The following is a 16,521-nucleotide window of genomic DNA, read 5'->3' on the forward strand; positions in this document are numbered from 1 at the left end:
CTTATTCTTTTTATACATACTGTTAAAGTTTGATTAGATAATTTAGGTGGTGAGAGTTTACTTTTTGTAATGGGGTTCGATTATTGCTCACCACGTGAATTTTGAGATTAGATACTTATTGTTAGGTATATAAGACTAATTCCTAAACAAACCAAAATTATGTTATTATAACAAAAACATTTGAAGTTTGTTTGTAGGGATATGCATCAGGTCACTTCGGGATCCAGAAATGTTATCACCGCCCCTAATCCTGAACGGGGATTCTTTTACTCTCTGATCCCCGCCCGAATGGGAATTCTCACGGGATTCGGGAAATAATTAATAATAATAATCTTGTAGTTTTAGTAAGTTTTTATGATTAAAAATAATCTACTAATTCTTATTATATAAAAACACTAATAATATCTCAAATTTTTAACATCAAATCATATTAAAATTGATTTATAATATAAAGAAATTCCACATTAAAAATGAAAAACATATATTATACTGCATTGTAAAAGAATTGGTCAAGAAAAGTATGGATTATTTTAAAAATATATTAATAGTATAAATCCTATTATATATAGACACATATACACACACATATCGGGGTCGGGGAGACACTAATCTTAAACTCCGCCTCGATCCCTGAAATATTTATAAAACTTTCCTTGTTCCCTGCCCCCTAAGAATTCCCTGAATCCTCGACGTAAATAGGGCGGGGATCGTATCGGGGTCAGGTGATGCGAGATTAATGCACATCCCTATTTGTTTGGTTGAGACACTGTCCAACTAATCCAAATCATTGTTAAAAACTCGACCGTATTAACCAATATATCGACCGAGTACACATACTCGAACATATTCACGAGCTGATTTTTCATTAGTCAAATAAAACCCTATTTTGAGTCTACCTCAGATCAAACTCGGTCCTACTCGGATTAAAAATTAAAAAGTCTCAAAATAAATAATAAAATAAAATATTGAACCAATACAATTATTAATTATTTAAGAGTATTACAAAATTTACTCATTCACCTAACTATGTAATCTTTATATGCCCGATTTTATAAAAAAATTTAAAGTTTTTCATCTCCGTAATGAATTATAATCAATATTTTTTCCGCTATCTAAGAGATATATACAATAATGATAAGAATAAGAGTAATATATATTTTTCTAGTTGGTTTCATCTTTAAAATAATATATAATTTTTATATTATACACATCTATACTAATAAATTAGTTTTAAAAGTTAACTTTTAAATATATTTAATTTTTTACCCAAGTACTCCCGAATTAAACTGAATACTCTTGACTCGACAAACTCATTAAGTCAAATTTAATTAAATTGAATTATGATTTTTAAAAAAATAAATCCAAATACAGTAAAAAGAAATATTTAATATTATTAAAAAATATAAATTATGACAATTAACAAAATGATTTATATAAATGTGTGTATGTGTTTGCTTAAATAATAGAGTCACATGAATAATATAAGCCAACTTTTTATTCACAAAAGGGAAAATATATTTTTTCTTCACCCAACTTATCGTGTCTTTAAAAACTTATCATTCAACTATAACTTTTTTTTCTTTTACTCACTAAAGTTTGGTTCATATTTTTTTTAGTCACTAACGTTAGGTTCAGATTTGATTATTAGCATTATGTCAATTTTTTGTAGTATTATTAAAACATAGTGTAGTCTCTAATATTTTAATGATTTGATATATGTCTATATCTTTATATATAATACTTCATATGTCCCCCAAGACGTTTACCTTGGGTGATGAGAGTTTGACCGGCATTTTAAGGCTCCTAAAATTGTATTTTCATATATTATTTTAATTTTTTTATTCTTAATAAAAATTTAACGTTTAAATTTTATATACAAAATGAAATTTTTTAAAATAAGTTATAAAACTATGTTTATAAAAAAAATATCTCGCGAGAGTTGTTGGATTTAATACCAAATTCATATTATTACAACATTATTCTATTATTGTGTTTATATATATACTTGTTTCACGATTCTATTAGAATGGATGAGTTTAAAGTTTTGATTATGGGTCGGTAAGAGTTGCATGAAGGAGTTGTGATTAGTGACTTCATTGGGTTTTGAAAGTGACCATGTGGAAGTTTAGTAAAATATTGACATGTAACTTTTTAATATTTTTAGTACTTTATGATCAGTTTCCTAATTTGATTGTATTGACTTTTTTATTTTCTTAACTCCCAAATCTCTTACTTCAATCAAAAAAATCTCCTAGAAATTTTAGTAGTATCTTCTGCCTTGTATATGTAGTAGTTAAATAATCCTCTTAATATTAAAATGCTAAAATAGTTGTCGACTTGTTGCTTCTATTAGGATTATATTAGCATTGTTCACAAATTGGGATGCCTCTTCCTAATAATTTTGATTTTGAGTTTAATACCCCACCTAAAAAATAACGTACGTATATGATCTGATTTTATGCTGCTATTTACAATGTATATACGTCTATTTTGACTAGACGTTTAAACCAATATACGTTCTTCCTATAACATACGTATATAATTGAGACATTATACGACTCCTCCATATGAATCACGCAAACTCAAAAACATATAAGCTTTTTTATAACATGCATATGACACTTTTTGTACTAGTTATCACTATATTTTAATAATGCTACAAAAAGTTGACAAACTGCTAATAATCAAATTCGAACCTAACGTTAGTGACTAAAAAAAATCCGAACCTAACATTAGTGAGTAAAACAAAAAAAATTAAAGTTGAGTGGTAAGTTTATAAACACACAATAAATTGGGTGACGAAAAAATCCATTTTCCCTTCACAAAAAAGTTAAAGTTATAAAAAAAGAATTTGATAAAAAGAGAGAATGTGTCTTATAAAATAAGAATTTCAAAATGAACTAAAAAAACTATGTGCCACATGTGGTAGAGAAAAAATAGTACTTTAATTTTAACAATAATTTTGTAAGAATGACATTTTTATAATTTTTCAATATAAAAGTGCAAAATCGTAATTTTACAGCCATTAAAATGACTCTTTTTACCCCTTGTTGCCTTTTTAAAAATTCTATTTGATAAACCACATCATCTCTTTCAATCATAATTTTTTTCATTATTTTAACTTTAGAGTAAATAAACTGTTGCTTTATATTATTTATTTAACTCCGTTTTTTTAATTTCGTAGTTTAACTTATAATTATATCTCCTTCTATATATCAAAAGGGGATTAGGAATAAATTGAGACATTTTAATGGCGGTAAAATTACAAGTTTGCCCTTTTACGTTGGAAAATTATAAAAATGTCAATCCTCACACATTTTCTTGTTAAAAATAGGTATATTGTTGTTACAATGGTACTGACATGAAGTTTTTGAGTAGTAGCAAATTCTTTTTTATTACTTTAATTTTTGAGTAGATAAAATATTAGTTTATATTATTTACATGTCTTCTTTTTATTTAGTTTTTGTAATTTGATTATAAAATTTTAAAAATGCCACCACCTCATATTTTTTTCACTCACTTCACATTAAAAAATTCTCTTAGTCAACCCCGATAATTGTTTATATATATATATATATATATTTTATTAAATATTTAATATAAAAAAATACTATTTAAAAAATTATAATAATTTTAAAATAATCTATAATTTTATTGAACAACTTTTTTACATTATGATATAATATATATTTTAATTTGTCATTCATTTACATTACAAATAAATTTTAATATGATTTGATATTAAACATATGAGATATAATCAATGTTTTTATATATAACGAATTAGTAGACTGTTTTTATTTAAAATATATACTAAAAATATAAAATTTGTTTTTTTAGTTATTCCCTGAATCCCCTGCATCCCCGGGAGAATCCCCGTTCCGGCGGGGATCGGTGATAAAAAAATTCCCGTTTAGAATTCAAAGTTTGTTCGGGGATCAGAGATGGGGATAAAAATGGCAACACAAGGGTAAAAAGAGCCATTTTAATGGCTGTGAAATTACGATTTTACCCTTTTATATTGGAAAATTATAAAGTGTCATTCTTACAAAATTAAGTACAATTTTTGTATACATTGGGAGTCGAACCCTACACCTCCTACTTACAAATTTCATGTCCCAATGTACTACATAGTTTTTTAGTTCACTTTGAAATTCTTATTTGATAAGGCACATTCTCTTTTTTTATCAAATTCTTTTTTTTTCTAACTTTAAATTTTGAGTGAATCAAATGTTGGCTTCTATCTATTATCTGTTACTATTACTACTATATATTAAATGGCAACAAGGGGTAAAAAGAGTCATTTTAATGGCTGTAAAATTACGATTTTGCACTTTTATATTGAAAAATTATAAAAATGCCATTCTTACAAAATTATTGTTAAAATTAAAGTACTATTTTTTCTCTACCACATGTGGTACATAGTTTTTTTAGTTCATTTTAAAATTCTTAGTTTATAAGACACATTCTCTCTTTTTATCAAATTTTTTTTTATAACTTTAACTTTTTTGTGAAGGAAAAATGGATTTTTTTCGTCACCCAATTTATTGTGTGTTTATAAATTTACCACTCAACTTTAATTTTTTTGTTTTACTCACTAATGTTAGGTTCGGATTTTTTTTAGTCACTAACGTTAGGTTCGAATTTGATTATTAGCAGTTTGTCAACTTTTTGTAGCATTATTAAAATATAGTGATAACTAGTACAAAAAATGTCATATGCATGTTATAAAAAAACTTATATGTTTCTGAGTTTGCGTGATTCATATGGAGGAGTCGTATAATATCTCAATTATATATGTATGTTATAGGAAGAACGTATATTGGTTTAAACATCTAGTCATAATAGACGTATATACATTATAAATAGCCGCATAAAATCAGATCATATACGTCCATTATTTTTTAGGTGGGTTATTAAACTCAAAATCAAAACTATTAGGAAGAGGCATCCCAATTTGTGAACAATGCTAATATAATCCTAATAGAAGCAACAAGTCGACAACTGTTTTAGCCTTTTAAGATTAAGAGGATTATTTAACTACTACATATACAAGGCAGAAGATACTACTAAATTTTCTAGGAGATTTTTTTGATTGAAGTAAGAGATTTGGGAATTAAGAAAATAAAAAAGTCAATACAATCAAATTAGGAAACTGATCATAAAGTACTAAAAACATTAAAAAGTTACATGTCAATATTTTACTAAACTTCAACATGGCCACTTTCAAAACCCAATGAAGTCACTAATCACAGCTCCTTCATGCAACTCTTACCGACCCAGAATCAAAACTTTAAACTCATCCATTCTAATAGAATCGTGAAACAAGTATATATATAAACACAATAATATAATAATGCTGTAATAATATGAATTTGGTATTAAATCCAACAACTCTCGCGAGATTTTTTTCTTATAAACATAGTTTTATAACTTATTTTAAAATTTTTTATTTTGTATATATAATTTAAACGTTAAATTTTTATTAAATATAAAAAAATTAAAATAATATATGAAAATACAATTTTAGGAGCCTTAAAATGCCGGTCAAACTCTCATCACCCAAAGTAAACGTCTTGGGGGACATATGAAGTATTATATATAAAGATATAGACATATATCAAATCATTAAAATATTAGAGACTACACTATGTTTTAATAATGCTACAAAAAATTGACATAATGCTAATAATCAAATCCGAACATAACGTTAGTGACTAGAAAAATATGAACCTAACTTTAGTGAGTAAAAGAAAAAAAAATTATAGTTGAATGATAAGTTTTGAAAGACACGATAAGTTGGGTGAAGAAAAAATACATTTTCCCTTTTGTGAATAAAAAGTTGGCTTATATTATTCATGTGACTCTATTATTTAAACAAACACATACACACATATATATAAATCATTTTGTTAATTGTCATAATTTATATTTTTTAATAATATTAAATATTTCTTTTTACTGTATTTGGATTTATTTTTTTAAAAATCATAATTCAATTTAATTAAGTTTGACTTAATGAGTTTGTCGAGTCAAGAGTATTCAGTTTAATTCGGGAGTACTTGGGTAAAAAAATTAAATATATTTAAAAGTTAACTTTTAAAACTAATTTATTAGTATAGATGTGTATAATATAAAAAATATATATTATTTTAACGATGAAACCAAATAGAAAAATATATATTACTCTTATTCTTATCATTATTGTATATATCTCTTAGATAGCGGAAAAAATATTGATTATAATTCATTATGGAGGTGAAAAACTTTAAATTTTTTTATAAAATCGGGCATATAAAGATTACATAGTTAGGTGAATGAGTAAATTTTGTAATACTCTTAAATAATTAATAATTGTATTGGTTCAATATTTTATTTTATTATTTATTTTTAGACTTTTTAATTTTTAATCCGAGTAGGATCGAGTTTGATCTGAGGTAGACTAAAAATAGGGTTTTATTTGACTAATGAAAAATCAGCTCGTGAATATGTTCGAGTATGTGTACTCGGTCGATATATTGGTAAATACGGTCGAGTTTTTAACAATGATTTGGATTAGTTGGACAGTGTCTCAACCAAACAAATAGGGATGTGCATTAATCTCGCATCACCTGACCCCGATACGATCCCCGCCCTATTTACGTCGAGGATTCAGGGAATTCTTAGGGGGCAGGGAACAAGGAAAGTTTTATAAATATTTCAGGGATCGAGGCGGAGTCTAAGATTAGTGTCTCCCCGACCCCGATATGTGTGTGTATATGTGTCTATATATAATAGGATTTATACTATTAGTATATTTTTAAAATAATTCATACTTTTCTTGACCAATTCTTTTACAATACAGTATAATATATGTTTTTCATCCTCTCACTTGGGGTTTGTCTATTTTCAAGTAAATCGAGGGGCTTCCACTGGTTTTCTCCGGTGGAAAGCCCTAACCCCTTCATTCTCTGTTATTCTCGTTTATTTCCTTTCAATAAAACACAATTTTTTGGGTGTTTGTGTGTCTCTCCTCTTGGAGTGTGTGTTTGGTCTCTCCTTTTAGAGTGTTTGTTATATTTTATTTAGTCATGCTTGGGTTTATCTGGTGATGGATCTGTTGAGGACGAATTTATTGATATTTTTTGTGATCTGCAAAGCCTGCATCGGATCTGGGACGGTGGTGATTATTGCAAGAGTTCACCTTTCACAACTAAAAAATGTTCATCTTTCATGAGTTTATACTTTCGGCATGTCTATAGCTGGTATCCGGCATGTAGATAGATGGGATGCCTTCGGCATGTTTATAGCTGGTGTCCAACATGTAGATAGCTGTGGTGCCGCTTCTCCAATCTCATTTTATGCGATTGGTGTTTCTGAACACTGGGCTAACCATAGTTTTTATGTGATATGGTCAATTGCGATGTTGTTATTTTCAGAGATGCTGCTACAATTTGGATCGCTTGGGATGTCTTTGATTTCATTTTTAATTTCAAGAATTTTTAAATTTTATGTGTTAAACGATCAGGAAACAAATCATCTAATTATTTTTAGTATGTTATTTGTTTTATCACCTGGTTGTATCGACAGTTGGGGGTTTGTCCCGACTGTACTATATTCAATTTAATGAGAACTTTCTGCATTTGTCAAAAAAAACACGCATTTTGACAACAAAATATTATGGGTTTGAATCTCCTTGTATACACAAGTTTTCTTAATTTTAGCTTAAATTATATAAGAGCTCAAAAGGTAAACTCATAATTTTACGGCCATTAAAATGACTAAATTTGTCATTGATTGCTTTCGAGATTCAGATTCCAGAAAAATAAAAGTTAAAGTATTATTACGGATAATGAAATTTAAAGGTTTAAACTTTAAAGTGTTGAAAACCAATAAAAAAAAATTTCCCCTAATTTGTGTATCTAATTTGGAATATTACATGTAGATGCTGCTCGCGTCCGTGGAATGATTTTTAAGTGATACTGACATAAATGTCCAATTGTCCTACGTTGAAGATGAGCCGTGTATCTTCCTCAACTCAAAATATACATGTGTTGTTATACAAATTTATTTCCCCTTTTTTCTTGATTAAACATACAAAGATACAATTTTGAGTGGGGTTAAAACAAATCCAATTTCCACACTAACGATCTAAAATTTCCACTCATAAATTTGATCTTACCAAGTCAATGGTTCCATCAAATCCAATAAAAAGCTGAAAGTTACAATCTTTTGGATTAAAGTTGAAGTCTTGACTCAATTTATATCAGCAATTGAAACGCTTTTGTTATGATTCAGTGATTTTGAAACAGACCCCTTAAAAAGAAGAAGCTGATGCAGAAGATTATTGGGTATTATATTGATCTGGTGACTTTGTCATACTCGCCTCCTACATGGGCTAGTACTATTGCTGGTGCCTTTGTGCTTCTCAGTCTCACACTCTCCTTTTATCTTCTCTTGGAACATCTTTCTACTTATAAAAACCCTGAGGTATGTGTGTCTGTGTTTGCGATAGAGAGAGAGAGAGAGACAGAGAGAGAGAGAGAGAAAGAGAGAAAGAGAGAAAGAAATAGAGAGAGAGAGAGGGAGAGAGAGGGGGGGGGATATAATATAATTCTTTTGATTCTTGGGTTTTGTTTCCTAATTTTTTTTATTTGAATTGAATAACAGGAGCAGAAGTTTTTGATTTGTGTAATACTAATGGTGCCTTGCTATGCAGTTGAATCAGTGAGTTTATTTGTTTGTTAAAAAGTTTATTATAAATGTTAAGATTGTGAACTGCAGGTGTTTTTATCTAAAGAGTGTATGATTTTTGGGTTTAGTTGTATGATGGGTTTTTAATAACTGTTTATTTGTACAGTTTGTTTCGTTGGTGAAGCCATCAATTAGTGTTGACATTGGGATACTGCGTGACTGCTATGAATCCTTTGCAATGTATTGTTTTGGGAGGTACCTCGTTGCTTGTTTGGGTATGAATTTTGGTGATATCTTATTTCTTCTGTAACTTAGCTAGTATTTTTTGAACCCATGTTCTGTTCTTACATTTGCCATGGTGATTCTTGTAATGCCAAATGTGACTAATGGATTTCGTCACATTTAATAGATTGAACGTTATAACCCGAGGATATCCTCAAGCTAATTCATTGGCACCTTTCTCTTTGATCAATAGTTTTGGCCTTTTTATTTCATTGTTGTTTTTTTGTTGTTGTATTTGAGTTAGGTGGGGAAGAGAGGACGATTGAGTTCATGGAGAGGGAAGGACGTGCAAGTTCCAAAACCCCCTTGTTAGAACACAGCTCAGACAAGGGGACATTGAAACATGTTTTTCCTATGAATTTGTTTCTGAAGCCATGGAAATTGAGTGAATGGGTTTACCAAGTTATTAAGTTCGGAATTGTTCAATATGTATGTGCTCTGTCATCCAGAAAGATCTTTTGTCTCTTTACTCTTTGAGCGGATCTCTAGAATCTTGTCTATTTGTTTGTCCTGACACCTTGAATATTATGCAGATGATTATAAAGGCTCTTACTGCTATTTCAGCAGTAGTTCTTGAAGCCTTTGATGTATATTGTGAAGGTGATTTCAAGCTAGGTTGTGGGTAAGACCAAGACTAGAGTACCTTTGATTTGTGTTCATCTGCTGCATAACTATTTATGATAACACGTATTTTAAAGCTTACCAATTACCATGAGAAAGTTATCATGTTGTTCGTAAGTTCTTTCAAAGTATTCTGGCGTACCTACATGCAAATGCATTTTAATGTGACAAATGGCTACACCTCTCTTCCTGTTTGATTGTATTAATTTGTCTTGGACTTGATATTTATTGAATGATTAATAGCTAAAAGCAATTCAGGTGGCACAAAAAGTACTTCCATGCTGCTTGTATTATTAGCCCTTCGGAGTATTTTTAAAAACAAATCATATGTCGCCTGTTTAAAGCTACCTTACCTGGACTTGGGTTGGGATAACGAACAAGGGAATGGATCTGAATTTCGGATTTCAAATTTAAAAATAGTAGGATTTTTGTATATTGATTTAATATTGGACAAGGTGCAGGACTTCAAAAGGGCAGATTAGCATGAACTTTATGCAGAAAATATGTTCTTAGTTATGTACATTTGATATTGTTTTTACTTACTAATAGATTAAATGCACATAATGAAATATATGGCATCATATTGATATGATAATCTAAAAGCAAGTACGAAGGCTTTCATCTCATAACTGCACTATTGGTAAGGTTAAGAGTCTGTTTTACCATTAAGTACTGGGCTCTGATCCATACCCACAATCATGTTGTGTTGTGTTGTCGATTAAATATCAGTAAAATTTAGGAGTCCGTCTTACAGGTGTTCTGTTGCTATTTAATTGCCTTATCAAATTAAACACCATTTTTCATTTTGCAGGTATCCTTACACTGCCCTGATTTTGAATTTCAGTCAGTCGTGGGCTTTGTATTGTTTAGTTCAATTTTATGGTATTACAAAGGATGAATTAGCACACATCAAACCACTGGCAAAGTTTCTGACATTTAAGTCAATTGTGTTTTTGACATGGTGGCAAGGTGTGGCTATTTCCCTCCTTTCTACACTGGGTTTATTTAAAAGTCCAATAGCTCAACAGCTCCAGTTTAAAACAAGCGTTCAAGACTTCATCATTTGTATTGAGGTAATTAATTGGTTTCAATTTTTATTCTTGCTCATGCCAGTTTCATTTATCAAATTAAAGATACGTCATTATCCGTGATTCTTACGTTATTCCAATTATTTCATAATAGTTAATTATTACATTCACCTGGTTTTCGATGCCATGACTAGTCCACATGCGAAGTCGATGATAGATGTTATTGCTTGTGGAACATGTTCATAAGTAATATTTGAATGAAATGCAAGGATTCTACTGAATATTGCTTGGTAGTTATAGGATGCATATATTACTGCATGATGGAGGGCAAATCTGAATATGTAAAGTAACTCACAACACAAAGATAATACGTAGATGCCTCAGTAGGAGTGGGTTCACTTTGATGGGAAATGTAATGCTTCGTACAAGTTGGAAAATGTGGGTCCATTTGGGGGGGGGGGGGAAGGCAATAAATTTGCTTCTTATACGAAAAATAGGTTATTTTTTTAGATAAATAAAACCTATGCAGGATACAGCCTACTTATATAATGGGCTTATCCCATTAATGTTGCGTTAAATTAGGATTCCAATGTAAAGCAATGAATAGATCTAAATTCTAATATTGTTAAAAAAACCGACCATATATTGGCAAATTGTACTTAACTATTATGATATGCAAGATGAAAAGAATGGGTCATCCATCTTGGGGAAAATGCCTGACTGGGTTATATACGAGAGCTTTTAAGATTGTTTTGGCCATTTGTGGCCCTGGGTATCCTTTTCCTAGCCCCCCCACCCCCTTCTTAAATAAAAAAGCTAATGCAGCATGCTGGCTAGTGGCTAGTGTGTGTCAAGCAGACTATGCCACTCTCATTGGCCGCGTTATGTTTGTATATTTCATTTTTCTCCCGTGCCCTTCAAATAAATATGCAGCATAAAGATTGTGTGGTCATTCATCCTTCTGAAATAGGTAAGATTAACAATTCTTTCTCTTCGTCCAGAACAGATGGGTATTGCATCCGTGGTTCACTTATATGTGTTTCCTGCAAAGCCATACGAGTTGATGGGAGACCTCTTTCAGGGAAGTGTTTCAGTACTTGGAGATTATGCATCTGTTGACTGTCCTCTAGACCCTGATGAAGTAAGGGACAGTGCGCGCCCCACAAAATTACGTCTTCCCCAACCTGACATGGATGTCAAGAGTGGGATGACCATCAGAGAAAGTGTTAGGGATGTCTTCATTGGTGGTGGTGAATATGTAAGGCTTCCTGCATATTTTTCTGCAGAAGTAGCTTCTCTATATTTCAAGTTAGTGACCACTTGGTGAATTCTGAACTAGATAAAAAATATCCATGGTTTGATAATTTAGACTTTGCAAAATTTATGGAACTATCTATAAAATATTTCCATGATGATACTTGTTTACTAATTACTAGTCTTCTCTATTTTTCCAGGGATCAAGTATATTAGTAAAATAAATTCATATTAGAACTAATCTGATATGTGATATGTCCACATATTTTTGCTGTGAATCCTAGTAACAAGAGAATGAGCTGCATATTCTAATGATTCATTAAGCAACACTGACAAAACCCCCCACTTATTAAAGCTATTGACTACTACCGATTTTACCAGCATCTATCTTTTCATCCGTACAAGGCTGCATCCTGTCATCTTATATACACTTCATGACTTATCACTTGTTTTCAGTCATTTTCATTGTGGATAATGATGTGTCTATCTTGTGTTAATGTAGATTGTGAATGATCTGAAGTTTACAGTAACCCAAGCTGTGGAGCCCATGGAAAAGGGAATCAACAAATTCAACCGGAAGTTACATAACATCTCTGAAAATATAAAGAGGCATGACAAGAAGAAAACAAGAGATGACAGTTGTATTGATGTCTCACCTCCAGCTCGGAAAGTCATTCGTGGAATAGATGACCCCCTCCTAAATGGAAGCTTTAGTGATAGTGGGGGATTCAAGAAAAAGAGGCACCGTCGTAAAGCAGGCTATACAAGTGCAGAAAGTGGTGGAGAGAGTAGCAGTGATCAAAGCTTTGGTGGGTATGAGGTTCGAGGCCGGAGATGGATTACAAAAGAGTAAATGTGAAGACTGAAGAGATAGTTAGGACCGGGAGAAGGGGGGGGGGGCTAAGGAATGGTCTGAGTCGTCATTGGATAGGTGGTATAAATATTGCCTAAATGTACATATTTCACCAGGCGACTCCTCTTGCAGCAGTTCTTCAAGTGCATTTGGAATCACATTCAGCATAATCTAATTTTGTGGAGGAAATTGGTAATTCTTGTTCGAAGGCATCAGATGATGTCCTGGTAAAAAAAGAATGCTAGATTAAGTGTCAACACTATTCAGTTCCCTATATATATATATATATAGTACTTGAAGGGCTTTCAATGTTGTATAGAGCCCTCAAATTTTCTCCATCTGTTTTTGGATTTGTGTACTTTGTAATACCTGTACCAGTTTACTAGATATATATTTAGTTTGGCCAACTATAAAAGAACCAGAGGCTTAAATATGAACAGTGCAACTTTTATAAGCATTGGTCATTGGTGTATGTTCATTTGTGAAATCAGCCACAGTTACGTCAATTTGTTTGTTACATCTGTTTTCTCAGCCGCAGTTATGTCAATTTCTTTGTTACATTTCCAGTTTATTTTTTGTTCACACGGATCGCTTGACAGGAAAGTGTAGTGTACCAAGGTGGTTCTGATCTGTTTGTGCAAAACCTCATTGCTCATTGGTGTATCTGGAGTCTGGACATGGCTATACTTGTTTATGCTCATCTGCTATAAATGTCATGTTTGGAACTTTTTGTTTATCATGATGATCTCTTCATATTTAGTTACATTACTAATGTGGGAACTGTGACCGATAGAATTTGATGTTTAATTCGCGTTCACTATAATAATTTCCACCAAAGAAGTTTATACTAGAGGGGGTATTATCTGCTCATTCTTACGTTTTTTTAGAGTACACTGTAATATGCAAATGAACGTGTTTAATCTGGAAAACAGAACTACAATCATTTCCCACTTTGTTGTATTAACTTTGAGTACGTAGCAACGAATTAATTTATCAGAAAACTTCCTGGCCTCAAACATGTCGTTGTAGTATAGTGGTAAGTATATCCGCCTGTCACCCGGATGACCCGGGTTCGATCCCCGGCAACGGCGTTATTTTTTGTTTTCTATCGTTTTTTTTACAAATGTCCCACCGGTCACCAGAAGCTCAGCACTCAGCAGCTACTCTACGACTTAACACAGCATCTTCTATATTCAGCAAATATAGGTTATTTTATAGTTTCTATCAACTGGTGCACAATTTATTCTCCTTGTATTTCTCCTACTTTAATGATGGTCCGGATATTAGTTTGGTTGGCCATAATCATATACAAACCACAAGCCTCTAATAATTACCTTATTAGTTTCCCAGGCTAGGTAATAGGCAAAAATCAAAGTAAGCTCATTTTTTCAACCAGGCTTGATTCTAAACCTTCCTTCTTCCTCCAATGTCATATCTTCTGATTAATGCCTTGCGCTTTTAAGAGCAGCATTGTCATTTTCAGATAGGGGAGTGAAGCAGGAAGGTGTTACCAAGAAATTTGTTTTACAAGTTTGGTTTCGAAGAAGGCTTAGTAAAGATGAATGATCTATTTTCCAATTCGTTTAAAAAACAACAGACCTCTGCGGAAGACGTGGAGTCTGGTATTGGGGCGAGTGATGGCGATCTTGACCATTTTTTTGGCGATGTTGAAAAAATAAAAGAAGACATGAATGCTGTGGGACTAATCTACAAAAGATTGCAAGAAACTAATGAGCAGAGCAAAACAGTTCATAATGCCAAGACTATGAAAGAACTTAGGTCCAAAATGGATGCAGATGTTACCAATGTTCTCAAACGTGTCAAAATTATTAAAGGGAAGCTTGAAGCGCTTGATCGTTCCAATGTAGAAAACAGGAAGATTCCGGGGTGTGGGCCTGGATCATCTACTGACAGGACCCGGACATCGGTAGTTAGTGGACTTGGTAAGAAACTGAAGACAATGATGGATGAGTTTCAAAGCCTGAGGACTAAAATGAACGATGAGTACAAAGAAACAGTTGGGAGAAGATATTTCACAATAACAGGAGAGCAGGCTAATGAAGAGCTGATAGAGAACCTGATATCAAGCGGAGAAGGCGAAAATTTCCTTCAAAAGGCAATTCAGGAACAAGGGCGTGGACAAATAATGGACACTATTTCAGAAATTCAAGAACGACATGATGCAGTGAAGGATATTGAAAAGAATTTAGTGGAACTTCACCAGATATTCTTAGACATGGCAGCATTGGTGGAGGCACAAGGGCAACAACTGAATGATATTGAATCAAATGTGGCACATGCAAGTTCATTCGTTAGACGGGGAACAGATCAGCTGGTTGAGGCTCGAGAGTATCAGAAGAACTCCAGGAAGTGGACGTTATATGCAGTCCTCCTCGTGATTGTTCTCATCATAGTTATTCTTTACCCTATTTGGTCCACTGCGCTGATTCAAGCATTAAATAAGAAGTGATACTGTTTCAGTATTAATTTGGCAGAACCATAAAACAGAGTGCGCGAAGCTCTACTCGACAGACACATTAAGAAGTCTTTGGTATGGGATGCACATCATTACAATATTGATTTCTTGTTTTCTTTAACTAATATGTACTACTGTAATGATAGTAGTTTGAGTAGGTTTTTCAATGGATTTTTGTCTCCAATATATTTGGATATCCAAAACAAAATTTGAACTTAATGATTTCAATTGTGCCTAATATATAGCTGATAAATTTTTGTCTCCAATATGTACTTGCTCTATTTGTTGGTGATAAATTTCAACAGTTCAACGTTATGTTGTACATAAAAAAAAATGTACTATAACTAAAGAATAGAAGAAAAATAAGGTGGAGGAGGAGAAGTTCAGGAGCTTTCAGGAAAGCATAAAAACTGTTATTAGCAGGGAAATTTAAACATTTAGACAGAGTGCTGGTCAAAAGATGGCGTCCAATAAATGCCCATGATTGTCCGTGAGGAAAGCCTTTCCAGTATCTTATATTAGTATTCTAACAGTGATAAAGCGGATGCAGATGGTTGTGAGAAGGTTATGCCAGATTTTTTAAGAACTTACCCAAGCATGGAGGAAGGCGGAGATAATATAGCAAGAACTTGGGGATGCCTTACTTTGGTGCACATGAAACACACAGTGATAAAGTCTTGAAAGACAGAAAGCTCACATATAATTGTTCATGAATGGAGCAGTTGTAGATTGCAACAAAATTGAAATATATGGTGTTATGAACTGCAACAAACCTCGAGTTTCAAAGAAATGGCTAACCCTTCTGCTAGATTTTGTCAAGATACTTCTCTACTATCTTAAACTTTTATTGCGACTGTTTACTTAACAAGGTATTAGATCTCATGCCGGTTAAGAACTCAACTTCGATCCCTGCTACGAAAGGCAAATTAACGCCCAGAAAATGGGCGCCCATGATCCACTCTTCAACTCAAAAATGGGCTCTCGAGTGAGGGGATTTGTTAGAATAATAATATAAGATTCTATAAAGAGTCTTCCTTTAACACATTAAAATTTTAGACCGATTGATTACTTACATGGTATCAGAGTTCGGTTTAGAGAGTAACTCCGGTTTAATTAAAATAATTTTGTTGTTTGTATTGGTATTGATATATTTGTTGTAGACGTATCGTAGATTATGGAAAGTGTTAAAAAGTATAAGATCATTTTCAAAACTTTTTCTATTACCTTAAAATTTAAGTGCGACATGCATGTTACTTTTTCCGTGTTCAGCCAAATCTAGCCAAATCTGATGGGGTAGAGCAAGCTTCGTTTATGTACCTTCCAATTTCCATTCC

The 16,521-nt window shown here is 32.0% G+C and overlaps 2 protein-coding genes and 1 non-coding gene across 4 annotated transcripts; all 3 read left to right on the forward strand.

Annotated features, from left to right (window-relative positions):
• Window positions 1–7,966: 7,966 nt before the first annotated feature.
• Window positions 7,967–13,217, forward strand: LOC141697264 (protein LAZ1). Of its 2 annotated transcripts, XM_074501552.1 has the most exons (8): window positions 7,975–8,469; window positions 8,650–8,706; window positions 8,840–8,948; window positions 9,200–9,384; window positions 9,489–9,577; window positions 10,388–10,649; window positions 11,611–11,862; window positions 12,361–13,217. In XM_074501552.1, the coding sequence occupies exons 1-8, from the start codon at window positions 8,314–8,316 to the stop codon at window positions 12,709–12,711; spliced, it is 1,461 nt and encodes a 486-aa protein (XP_074357653.1). In that variant the 5' UTR covers window positions 7,975–8,313; the 3' UTR covers window positions 12,712–13,217. The 2 variants fall into 2 exon arrangements, with proteins under 2 accessions (XP_074357654.1, XP_074357653.1); XM_074501553.1 differs by lacking the exon at window positions 12,361–13,217 and having other exon boundaries at window positions 7,967–8,469; window positions 11,606–11,817.
• Window positions 13,218–13,730: 513 nt separating this feature from the next.
• TRNAD-GUC (transfer RNA aspartic acid (anticodon GUC)) lies at window positions 13,731–13,802 on the forward strand. Its single transcript has one exon. It is a non-coding gene; the product is annotated as a tRNA-Asp (tRNA).
• A 254-nt stretch (window positions 13,803–14,056) lies between these two features.
• LOC141698104 (syntaxin-125-like) lies at window positions 14,057–15,427 on the forward strand. The gene has a single exon (XM_074502715.1). The coding sequence runs from the start codon at window positions 14,270–14,272 to the stop codon at window positions 15,179–15,181; it is 912 nt and encodes a 303-aa protein (XP_074358816.1). The 5' UTR covers window positions 14,057–14,269; the 3' UTR covers window positions 15,182–15,427.
• Window positions 15,428–16,521: the final 1,094 nt, after the last annotated feature.

The sequence above is a fragment of the Apium graveolens genome, chromosome 11, assembly GCF_009905375.1.
Source record: "Apium graveolens cultivar Ventura chromosome 11, ASM990537v1, whole genome shotgun sequence".
NCBI lineage: Eukaryota > Viridiplantae > Streptophyta > Magnoliopsida > Apiales > Apiaceae > Apium > Apium graveolens.